Source organism: Fundulus heteroclitus, chromosome 2, assembly GCF_011125445.2.
Source record: "Fundulus heteroclitus isolate FHET01 chromosome 2, MU-UCD_Fhet_4.1, whole genome shotgun sequence".
NCBI classification, from domain to species: domain Eukaryota; kingdom Metazoa; phylum Chordata; class Actinopteri; order Cyprinodontiformes; family Fundulidae; genus Fundulus; species Fundulus heteroclitus.
The window spans coordinates 13,210,521-13,223,426 of NC_046362.1; the positions used below are offsets into that span (position 1 = coordinate 13,210,521).

The 12,906-nt window shown below is 39.2% G+C and overlaps 1 protein-coding gene across 1 annotated transcript in view; it reads left to right on the forward strand.

Annotated features, from left to right (window-relative positions):
* tspan18b (tetraspanin 18b) overlaps window positions 1-4,113 on the forward strand; it is a 59,596-nt gene extending 55,483 nt beyond the window's left edge. The window contains exons 6-9 of the mRNA XM_012880429.3: window positions 362-460; window positions 680-856; window positions 1,543-1,626; window positions 3,281-4,113. Of these exons, the coding sequence (XP_012735883.2) occupies window positions 362-460; window positions 680-856; window positions 1,543-1,626; window positions 3,281-3,328 (408 nt within the window). The 3' untranslated portion in view covers window positions 3,329-4,113. The remainder of the gene's footprint in view (window positions 1-361; window positions 461-679; window positions 857-1,542; window positions 1,627-3,280) is intronic.
* Window positions 4,114-12,906: the final 8,793 nt, after the last annotated feature.

The window sequence follows — 12,906 nt, forward strand, 5'->3', positions numbered from 1 at the left end:
CAGAAGAGAGTGTTATTGTGCCTTGAAGTGTTTTAGTCTAGGGCTGTGTGATTTTTGCCAAAACAATTTACTGGTTGCTTCACATCTTTTACAAGAGGTACCAATACATTTAACGACTGCTGTGTAGAAATTGTCTTTGAAAACTACAGTGACATAAAAGTTCTGTAATTAGATGTTGAGGTAAACTGACCTGTCTGTTTTACATGTCTCAGAGACATTCTCCACTGGAAGATGAAATGCTCTTAATAGATGCCAATGGTGTCCACAGATGTCTATTTTGGTCTGTCTTTCAAAGAGTCTTTAATGCATCTTTACAGAGACCTCTAGATTAAACTAGAGTCTTCTCTGTTTGCCGATTTAGCTGACCAGAGAGTACTTCACCAAGGAGCTGAAGAGCCATTATCACGGCTACAACAAAAGCGACGTCTTCACCTCCACATGGAACGCCATCATGACCACAGTGAGCGACGAAGGGCTAACATCGCTGTAGCATTTACCTGACACTCTGCTGACGGCGCGTAGAAGCATGCATGCTCAGAGCCAACTGTCTGTTTTGAAGATAAACGCTTTATATTTAGGTCGATATTTAAGCTCGGTTTGGTGCCCGCGCGCAGCTGACCGCAGGTCACAGTGCAAAAAAAGGGGGCGCTCAGCAATAACGACTTCTCCTTCTCTTCAGTTTGACTGCTGTGGAGTGAACAGCCCGGAGGATTTTAAGGACAGCCTTTTCAGGCTAAGCAACCAGAATCACATGGTGCCAGAAGCCTGCTGCCTGCGCAGCCTTGAAAACGGCAAGAGGATCTATAGCAGCCAGGAGCAGTGCTTATCCGGCAATATGATGTTCCGCAATAACAAGGTAACTTCTGGCATCATCAGCCGTGTTAACCTCTTCGCTTTTCCCCTCTCAGCCTCATTCTGGACCTCCTCCAGGCTTAATTAGAGCAGAAAACAGTTGATAAATCCATTCAGGGGGCTATCTGACTCTGCCATGTCTTATTAGTGCTGTTCTGCGCCTGGGTGTCACGGTGGGTCATGTGCAGCGCACAGATGGCAGCTTATAGATCAGCCTGTGCATACATGGTTATAATGGAGGCTTTCATGGAGGATATATGTGCTCAAAAATAAACCCTGTTAAGAATATAAAAATAAAGCGTATTGAGGATAGACTAAATAGGTGAAAATTTCTCCCAAATCTGTTATTTCACACGTGCAGCGCGCGCCTTGCGAGTAATTATGGCGATACCAGGTACAGGGAGGTCTTTAACCGCAGCCTTTTCCCTCCACCTGTTGTTTTTCATGCCATCAGAACAATGAAGAGATATTTTGTGTGTGTGTGAGTGTGAGTGTGACTCGCTCTGCTTATTCACACAAAGAGCCCTCATTAAAAGGCTGCAGGCCCCGCTTCCCACTCGTTCAACGGGGCCTTTGTTCCAAGCCTCGCTCCATTGAAGCTGTGATGTTGCTTTAACTATCTCTGTAATTGTGCAAATTTATAGCCCATTGATTCACTGCCGAGCATGTCGCCCGCATGTGTGTCCACAGGGCTGTTACTCTGCTGTGGTCGACTACTTTGAACTGTACATCTACGTTGCTGGAGCCCTGGCTATCGTGGTGCTAACCATTGAGGTATGAGGGACTTTGAAAACGTGTGTCGCTTTTTTTTTTTTCTCTCTGCCGCCCCAAATGATCAGAATGTCCGTTTTAAAGATTTGAAACTGTGTATAAATTGGAGGCAACTAACCTGTCAATGCAATCCGAGCGGTCTGTCTATGGAAAGATCGCCATCCTTTGGTGATGCTTGGTATCACAGGAAGAACATTTTCTTTTAGAGTCGAGATTCAGTTTCCATGGTTTAATACAGTGAAACAGATCAGTTGCCTCACAAAATAATTCATACAGTTGAGTTTTCCACAATGTTGCAACCTACAAGTTTCAATGTATTTTTGTGAGACTCCATGTGACCAAAACATTGTATTACGTAATTGTGAAGTGGATTGAAAAGGTGCCCTGAATCGATACTTTGTAGATCCACCTTTTTGTTGCAGTAAGACCTGCAAGTTTCTGGAGTTTTGTCTGTTACATTAACATCCAGGGCCTTATTTTTCTTCTTTTTTTTTTCTTTTTTTTTTTTTACAAATTATCCCAAGTTGAGGAAGATAGGATGAAAAGTGTCACTTAACATCGGGTTTCAGCTCAGATTCTGACCCTGAATTGGGTTTGGACTTTGACTGGACCATTCTGACATATGCTTAACCACAACTTTGATTTAAACTAATCCATTGTAGTTTTGCTCGTATGTTTAGAGTTGTTGTCCTCCTACAAGGTGAACCTCTACCCCAGTCCTACATATTTTGCAGCCTCTACCAAGTTTTCTTTCACCATTGCCCCATTTGCCCCCATCCATCTTCCCATTCACTCTGACCATAATCCATCTCAAAGCTGCAGAAAAGCATCTTCACAGCGTGATGCTGCCATCGCACTTCACAACGTCAACTCTCTTTACTGATTAGATTATTGCTGAACACAACTGGTTGCATTGATTTTTATGAAGAGGCATCTGAGCAACGGGGGCTGAATACAGATGCATACCATCCTTTACAAACTTTTATTTGTGATAATTTTGTGATAATTTTTACCTTCCACTTCACAATTATGCTACTTTGTGCTGGTCTGTCACAGAAAACTGCAACCTGCGGCTTGGAGCTGCAAGTCACCTCTTCATGACTTGAAAATTACAGTAAAGGGAAAATAACTGCACAAATGTATTCATTTAAAAATGTTTTAACTGCTGTTGTGTTTTTAAGGAGATTTCCTAAAGTAGATATTTATGAGAAATTATGTTATCTTTTCCCAAAGGGTCACGTAGCCTTTGGGGCTTGAACTGATTTGATCTAGCTGGTCAGAAGGCAAAAATGGCTCTTTTAATTGTTGAGGTTGCAGAATCCTGACCATTAAATTCCTAAACATTCATTAGTTGTAACGTGACGTGTAAAATATGTCAATACCTTAGCATGGCATTGTGTTTTCACACATAGTTTATCTTCAAAGAGCATTTCAACATGGTTATAGGAGTCAGTCAATGCATATGAAATTGTATGCATTATCTGTGGAAGCTGCAATAAAGACAAATGACAAATTAATATAAATAAAGTAAACTTTAAAAATATCTTATCGAGAGTTGGAATGCTTTGATTTAACTAGTAATACCTTTGATTTGTCTCAGTTATTTCTGATCAAAATAAGGACATGATTTGACTCTTTCCTTCATTCTTTCCTGCAGCTTTTTGCCATGGTCTTTGCGATGTGTCTCTTCCGGGGAATCCAGTAAAAAAGTGCTTCATTTGCAAACTTCTTTTTTTCTTGAACAAAAAAAGGGAATTCAGGAGAAAAGAACAAAGCGGACTTTTGTAAATGTGTGGATCTCCTTTTTCTTTATTTTGTCTAATTGGTAAAAAGAAAAAGAAAAATAAAGGCAAACTCTTGTACTTCACAGCTGGACTTTTGAGGTACTGGGTGGCAAAAAGAAAACCAGGCGCAGAAAACCACTTAGAAAGTTTGAAATAAAGGATTTAAAATTTGATTTTGTGAGTAACGTGGAAGCAGTAATTTGTGGACCAGGTCTGGCACAGACTGGGTGTAAAAGCAGGCCGAGGAGGGAGACCAGGTGAAGCCTGAGCGGAAGGCACTGCACTGACTTTTGGATGAAGAATATTTATATAGAGTTGCGTTGGCTTAACTGTAAAAACGTGTTTCATGTGCACTCTGAATTGTAACCTGTCCCCTCTTTCTTACTGTATACTGTAAGTAACCTCCTTCCTCCACATGCCCCTTTTTTACTGCCACATTTTAAATGCTGTATCATGTAGGCTCGTTCTTATATCATTGCGTGTGTGTGTGTGTGTGTGCGATTGTGTGTGTGTGTGTGAGTGTGTGTGCGCGCGTGCATGGGAGCTCCCTCCATGACCCCACCCAAGCCAACAACTCTATTTTTTTCTGTTCGTATGGTGACTGTTTATTGCATTAGAAATGTTGTTTTTAGGTGGTGACCTGTATGTGTATGAATTTGTATTAGATTGTTGAAAAGTCTGTGACATAAATGGCATTTTAAATGAATGGCTTTGTGTGCTTCTTGTTCTGTTTCCACAGTCTCGGTAATGATGCCAATAAGAAATGATGATGCTTTATAGCACAATGTAAACAAGAATGGTTAATTTATTGCCTGCTCTTTAGCTTAAATATATTGTTATCCATCATGTTTAATACAAAAAGGCAAAAAAAAAAAAATCCTAGTTTCTTTTTACTTCAGACTTAATGGTAAAATCTATTTTCTCGCCAGTCTATGAAAAGAGACATTTTTCAAACGTGACAGTTATATTATTTTCCCTGCATGGATGATTGGTCCATTTCTTCATCAAATCATTCCTCTCTTCCACGGTCTCTTGACATTTGAAGGATTGAAACACAAATGATGGGAAAAAAAAAATGTGTTGATGAGCCAAAGACTGAAAAAAATCCCCAAGACTAGAGTAGAAATTGCTCTGGGCTTCGTTGTAACAAAATCAATTTTACCTTGATTGTTTTACTGGATTGATTTGAATCCCCCACCCCACCCCTCTTTCTGTGACAAAAGAAGGAACATGAGGGCATAATGGCAACACAGCATGAAAAAGCCCACATAGTTTCAAAAACCCCGTGAAAATCAGACTAAAAAAGAAAATTCGATATACTGCGGCATTGCAGATCAGCTACAAATTAGTCACACCAGCAAAGTAGCAATGAGATTATTTCTTAAGGTTCTTCAAACCATTGCATTTCACTGTTACTCTTTAGGTTAGGCTAAAATTAATGTCACAATATATAGTTTCCTTTTACATAACATTTTAAAAGGTCGCATTTGACATAATAGTTTATTTTCTTCAATGCTGTAACCGTAGATCCTGCAATAGTGACTCATAATGATATAATTTCGGTGGTATCTTAGACTTAGCTGTATTACTGTAAAATGTCCTGCCTCAGGTGAATTTGGTGCTTAAGACTGACAAATCAGCACAAAGCTTTAATTGCTTTCCCAGTACTTCTTAAATTTATTGAGATGGTTTGGATGTGTTACATTGCTGCCCCTCTGAGGTTTTCCTGTGCATCTCATCTTATGTACCGTTCAGTTCAGAAACACAAGGAGATATTTAGTATTGTGTAGTCCTTTTTATGTTGGAAAAAAAGAATTCGTTTTCATTCCAGTTTATGAAATTGTCTATAAAAAAGTTTTGAAGTACACAGGAAATTACATGTTTTTTTTTGGTTTTTTTTATTAATTTGTTTGTGCTTTTTTTTTACTAATGAACAGACATTTTCTGGTGTGCATTTGTGTTGAGCCCTCTCAGCTCTGATTAATCATTCAAACTGTATTTATAAAGCACTTTACACACCAAAGAGACCAAAGTGCTGTTGTCTATAAACCGAAAGAAATAAAAAAATACAACATCTACAGTGAAAACGAATAAAATAAGAGCAGTTAACAATCACCATGAATAAAACTATACTGATGCTCCTGCTCAACTGGAACTAAAAGCCAACTTTAAAAGATGAGTTTTTAAGAGATTTAAAATCCTTCATGTTATCCTTGATGCCCTTAAATGAAACCCAGGACAACCATTTGCTTTCAGAAGTCACCTAATTTGTAAAGAAAGTCCAACATCATTATGAGGCCCAGGATAGCAGCAGACGGGCCAGGGAGGAAGTTGTGGAGAAGTTTAGAGCAGGTTCAGATAGAAAAAACAATATTCCAAGCTTTAAACATTACAGGTATCTCTGTTCATCATCTGGACATGGAAAGACCCATGGAACAACTCCAAGTCGACCAAGACGTGGCTGTCCACCTAAACCGACAGGCTATGAGGGCCATGGTAACTGTGGAGGAGCTGCAGAGATTCATAGCTCAAGTGGGAGAATCTGTTGACAGGAAAAGCCATGTACAAAATCTGGAATCGTTGGACGGGGGGCAGGAAAAAAAAAGCCAAAAGAAATCCCATTTTACAGTTTACAACTATACATGTAGGTGGTGCAGCGGACACATGGAAGAAGGGGGTCAGATAAGAAGAAGACACAATATAGCTTTTTGTTTGGTGAGAAACCCCCCACTTAACTCGCCATCACCGGGGAAACATAGAAATGGCAGCATCGTGCTGTGGAGAGACTTTTTCTTTACCAAAAACAACTGAATTTTGAAAACCATGGATCTCTGTCCTTTTACCAAACAATTATCCATAACTTTGTACTGGTTGGTCACATTAAAATCACAATGGCAATGCAATCACAACATTCTGTTAACCCTATATTTATTTGGCCAAAATTAGATCAAAGTTTCATAAAACAATTTGTTTTTGCCAGCAGTTAAATCATTATTCAATTATTCAACGCAAAGGATGTCTTCAAATGTCTCCATAGCAGAAAAATGTGCAAACTCTCTCCAACTGGAGAAAACGCAGCCGAATGGTGAAAAGATCTGTGGACTTTAGTCATGCACAAGAAATGCTGAAGGAGACAAAAGGAAACACATTCATTTGCATACAGATGCCCGTCCTTATGGACTGTTAGTTGTTGTTGTTTTTTTCACTGCTGCATCTAAAGAGAGCTCTTTAAATCCTGGAGAACATTCTTTGGGGGTTCCAACTTAATTTATTTGTTTAATATTCTACAAAGGGTTTATAGGGTGCACTTTTATCACATCTAATTTATCCTGTGTTATGCGAACACGTTTGTGTTTGCCACTTTTGATCAGTCCCTGACGAGTGAAAGAACGTGCAGGAAAGTCGACACAGCAGAACATATGATCACAATTTTCTTAACAAGCCTTTCGAAAAAAAAACAGTCCTCCATGATGGCGTGGATCCTGGTTGCGGTCAAGTAAAGTGAACAATGTGGCAGCTGACTTCTTTTAGTTTTTCCTGCCTCATTACCATATACTGGAGCTCATTAAAGTCACCTTGAACAACAGGGAACTGTGTGAGCTTTGTTTCTGGTACCATGTGCACACAGAGCAATAAGCAGAGGTGTTGGGTGAGCTGTAACTCTACCAAGTCATACATAGAGGATGCAGTTAGAAGTTGGGAAGTCAGAGATCACAAAGTTGTGATGTTCATATTTGGAGTATGAATAATTTGATCCTGTCTTCTTTTAAATTGTTATTATAGCACATCGATTTGGTCACCTTATATGTTAGGAATGTAATTTAAATGGAAGAGGAAAGATTCATGTCTGCGTTTTGCTTATTTCCCACAAGAGGGCAGTAGCATCCCAGCCACTCTACGGGCCTCTGCTGGTAAATCTGCGTTTTAGTCTCAATGGGCTACAGGAAGAGATTTCTAATGTGTAATCTGTAACAACTGTCTGAGCTGTACAGTAAACACATGCAATTTTATTCTTCATTAAGGTCGTCGCTGAAGATGTGTGCCTTTTTAACCACTATAGACAGCATCGCCACTGGAACCTAGGACTAAAAGGTCTACGGCATCCTTTTTGCAACTTTTCCTTTACGCAGTTAGTTGTGTAGTTTTATTCTTTTCAATGAACAAAAATTGACAAATGCGTAATGAAAACAAAACAAATTTGAAAACGAGGAAAATAAAAACTTTATGGATCCCCCTGAACCGACAGACATCAAGAATAGATCCTAAAAAGATGTGCATTCAAGAATGAGCCTTTGTTATTCTCATGTTATGACTTATGTGGTTGGTATTTGTTGTCTTTGCATCGCTGCTTTAGGTTGTGTACAAGTGCATTTTTATTTCTTGAGTAAATATTAAATTCAAATGATGAACGTTCTTATTTTAACTGTATTGCATTTTTTTTTTTGCAGCCAAGAACTAGTGTTTCTTTCCTCATAAAAATTCCTACCAGGGAAAAAGGAAGGAGTGGTGATGAATGGGGAAGATGTGAGACTGTGGGTGCTCCGTGTTGAGTTTGTTTTAGGCCTCTGTTTGGAGAGGAGACTTTCATTGCTTAATGATTTATGAGTGGTCAGCCTCCCATGGGAATTGGAGTGAGTTCTTTTTCCTGCTTGTAATATCCCACCATCTAACATAAAACCTAGGCTTCTCCTTTGTGTTATGCTTTTTTCCAGCATGAAAGGTGTTAGGTCCCGTAGGAAGCTGCAACGCACAGAGAAGCTCTCTGTATGATCCAACCCGAGCAGAGGCTGATTTACATCTCTTACAGCAAAACAAAAAACTATTGCATACATGTGAGAATCTAAAGAACTGTGAAAGGTTTTCCGCAAACTGTAGTTTACTCATAATCTGCTTAAATTAGGTAGAATTGATCTTTTGTTAAAAGAAATTAATAGTAAAAAAAAAAAAAAAAAAAAAAAACCTTTCAAAGCCAGATTGAAACTGGTTCTAATGTTCACAGGCAGGGGCGGTTCTAGACAGGGGCCAAAAGGGGCCTGTGCCCCTGTAGAACTGTTCCTGGCCCCTGTTATGGACCCTGTACTAAAAACATGATATTAAATTTCTTAGGATGATAAATGCTCATTTGGTCATTTGGATCAGTTTTATTTTTATGTTTTTGTTTATGTTTTTACCCAATAATAAAATAACAAAATAATTAAAAAATGAATATAAAAAAACAACAATAATTAAAAATTAAGCTGTTTCACGTTAAGCTCCTACTGTATTGAGAAAAGATCAGGGGTCTGCAACCTGCAGTTCCAGAGCCACTATTGGCTCTTTGGCTTACTTAATATATTAAACGATAAAATGTTGACCTGTTAAGTCCCCCCCAATTTTTTGTTCTGTGCCCCTGTGAAAAAACACTGGCCCCACCCTGGCCCCCCTGCTAAATTTGGTCTAGAACCAGCACTGTAATCACAGGGAAACTAAAAAGCTTAAAGAGGTAGATTAAGATAATTTTAAAATATTCCAATTAGTAAATCTGACTGAAAGAATCTTACACTGTAAAGAAATGAGGGATGGTTGAAAACTTGAGCACAGTAATGCCTAACTCTCACAATATTCCAGAAAAAACACCTGTGTGGATTCAAATCCAACCATAGTACAAAAACTGGAGTACAACCTGAGGAGCAATATAAACATTAAATAAGTGGCTCGTCACCAGGCCTCTGCAGGGCCAAATGACATGCTGATGAGGGAACGCAATCATTTGATACAGTTGTGTTGGAGAAAGGATGCTGCGTTTGTATGAAAAGTGCTCTACAAACAAAGTTGACTACTCTGTAATGGCAATAAATATATACAGGGGAAACAACAAGCTATATAATGCTGCATCTGGCTTTAAATGGCATCTTGTTGTGGTATAGAACATCATAAAGTGTCCCGTGAGTACCAAGTCCCACAGACCCAGTGGTTTTTCATACCACCACACAATTTCTGTGACTCAGAACTTGTGGTGGTCTGAACTGAAACAGGAAGTGAGCCGAGCAGGCCAGGAAACTAGTCTGCAGGGACGAGCCGTTTCTCAGGCCAAGCAGCGCCGCTGTCTGAGAAGTTTTCTTCTGCCCGGTGACTCACTTGATCAGCATGTGTTTTCAGTCCCCGGGACCTGAATATAGCTGATGAACATCACTAAATAGCTCAAGCTGTCCCATGTGAAAAGACCACAAAGTAATCTTTTGTAACAATGGAAATGAGTTATGCAAAGAATACAACAAGAAAGAAAAACACACACATACCAGTGATAGGCCTTGCGATGATGTTTGAGGGTTCTTAATTTTCCTTTATTTTGCATCTGTGATCCAGTTTCACAGCTGGAAGGGAAGCCGCTCTATGCACACTGCTGCTTCTCACAGCGTTGCGTTTGCACTCGAGCCGTCGTCTCTGCCTGTCAATCACATCAAGAGGGACACGGTGCGCAGGCATCCACTGGAGGTCAACTGTAGAGCGTGTCTGACCTTTGGGCCCTGCCGCAGGAGGCCTTCATGTGCGACTGCAGAGAACAAGACTGGACTTGGACGTGCAATAAATCACAAGCGTGCTTTAGCGTCCATTTTTCACGAGATTCGTAATTGGAAGCATATTGTCAAAGAGGAGGGATGAAACGTTTCTCTGGAGCTAAGAGTTTAAGATGGAAGTCGCCAATCAGAAATTGCCTTGTGATGATCCCCTGGCTGCTCACTAGTGGAGTAAAACTACTATGTAGAGTAAGTCATCGGTCATATTAGCCTTCATGAGTACCACATGTACTGTAGCTCGCAAAATAGTCATACTGTTGGAGCCTTTTTGCATTTTGTCACACTACAGCCTCAGACTTAAAGGTGTTTTATTGACATTTTCTTTCAATATAGTGTATGATTGTGAAATGGAAGGACAATTATATGATATATATCTTTTCTTTTTCAAATAAAATAGGAAACGCGAGCCACATTCAATCCCTTATCTGAAAATAGAGCATGGCGCCACTGCCAGTTTTGTCAAAAGATGGCTGTCCAACTGAACGAAAATTATCAAAGAGGCAGCCGAGAGGCACACGCCAACTCTGGAAGAGCTGTGAAGATCCACTGCTCAAGTGGGGAAATCTGTCGACACAGCTATCAGTTGTGTGCGCCACAAAGTTGGTGCATAAGTAGAAGGCAACAGGACTTTTTCCTCTTGTTTCTTCAAGACGTTTCATGTCTTCTTCAGTTCTAAGCACTTAAGGCTGTCATGTGCTGGATATTTGAGAATATATACCACCATGGTTTAGATCAGAGAGTCCTTAGGAAAAAAGGGGCAAACTATTTAGTCTCAAGTTGTGAGATATTTGGTTGAATCATCCAACAAGACTTGCAGCTGTAGTTTCAGCAAAAGATGGTTCTGGAAAGTGTTTTCTCAGGTTGGCTAAAAAGAAATGTGTGCCAAACGCGTCACATTTTCACTGGACCAAAAAACATGCATCCGTTGTCTTTGTCTCACAAAATTCTCCAAGTATTCATTGAAGTTTGTTGTTGTAACGTGACAAAATGAGGAAACAGTTCAAGGGATATGTGCCTGTGACCGTGAATGAAACAGCCCCAAAACCAGTTTTATATTGCTTCAAATTTAAAATTGGAATAAAAAAATATTTTTCATTATTGATTAGAACAATAAAATTAGAACAATAAAATTACTGACTCTCCATCTGATTGGCACAGCTTTTGCACAATGTAAGGACTGAAAAGGATCCTTAAACCACTGTGAGACTCCTATCTGGTTAAGCTGGTTAAATATGTCAGCAGCCTGCTGTGGAGTGATTGTTACCTATTTGACTGCATCATCTGCAAACATTGGTGCTGAACATCTTTATAACTTTTGAGTAATTTATTATTATTATATAAACAAAATAGCAGTGGTCTCAAAATAGAACTTTGTGGAACATCCATTTTAGGGCTTTGGAAAGTTGTTCTCATACTGTGAAACTAAACAAATAAAGAGCTTGTTGTAACAATTTTTAATTTTGAAGGTTATGTGAAAACACCTCATAATTTACTCTGTATAATGCTGCATATCTTGTCAATAACAGGTTATTATTAATTTTTATTGTTATGTCAAAGTTCAACCAGTTTTCACAGGGAGCCAGAAAATCCAAATTACAGTGTGTTAGCATATGTTGAATTGAACCCCCTTCAAAATAACCCTTTTTTATAAATGTATTTAAATAGCCTCCAAATATTTCTTAGAGTTGTCATCACAGATTACTTTAGCATTATTTATTATTTAGAAATACATACATTGCTTTCTTTTCCAAGCAGCAGTGGCGGCTTGTCAATAGGAGCCGCACCCATTAAAACTGGGAGAAGAAAATGCAGAAAGTAAACATAAATCATGAAATCAAAAGTAATTATCACATTGGTTCACTCATAAATGTGTTCGACTTTTTATTTTTCAGCATTCCCACTCCTTTTTTTTTACTTTAGGTGGGCCTCCTGGACTAATGTGTGTGTCTGTGTAACCTTTGGGCTACCATGTGACTTCATGCTGGTCTCTAATTGGTTAGTTAAAGATTCTCCTCAAGTTTCAGGACTCTCCACCTGTTGCCAATTAGCGCTTTTTATCATTCTTCATCCAAATCAGGATAATTCATCAAAGCTCTCAATCAAAGTCACACCTTGCCAGCTCAGATGCACAGGAGCTGCATCATGTAGGCTCGTTCGTACATCATTGCGTGTGTGTGTGTGTGTGTGTGTGTGTGTGTGTGTGTGTGTGTGTGTGTGTGTGTGTGTGTGTGCGTGTGTGCATATGAGCTCCCTCTATGACCCCACCCAAGCCAACAACTCTATTTTTTTCTGTTTGTATGGTGACTGTTTATTGCATTAGAAATGTTGTTTTAGGTGGTGACCTGTATGTGTATGAATTTGTATTAGATTGTTGAAAAGTCTGTGACATAAATGGCATTTTAAATGAATGGCTTTGTGTGCTTCTTGTTCTGTTTCCACAATCTCAGTAATGATGCCAATAAGAAATGATGATGCTTCATAGCACGATGTAAACAAGAATGGTTAATTTATTGCCTGCTCTTTAGCTTAAATAATGTCACTCAAACATATGGATGGATATGGAAGAGTCAGACACAAACAACAAAAAGACAGGAGACAATGGTGCGGCAAAGGAAATTTTATTTCTTCTATTTACAAAAATAATAATTTCAAGAGGCTTTCGCTGGAGGAAAAAAGCGAATAAAGGAACTTGACCAAATCATAAAAACTCCAGCAGCAGGCATAATCTCTAAATAGTGTGTATGGTAAACGGTGCCATCAGTAGTCATCATGTTCCCAGGGCAAGATGCCATTGTTGATTTGATGATTTTTTTAGTGGCTGTGGGTCTTTAAAAAATGTTCAACCATGATAAGTTCCAGTTTTTCAGGCTATGATGACACTGTAGTGTCTAGCAGTGTTAGCAGTGGACGTCTGTGATGTTTGGAGCAAATCAGACTGGCTG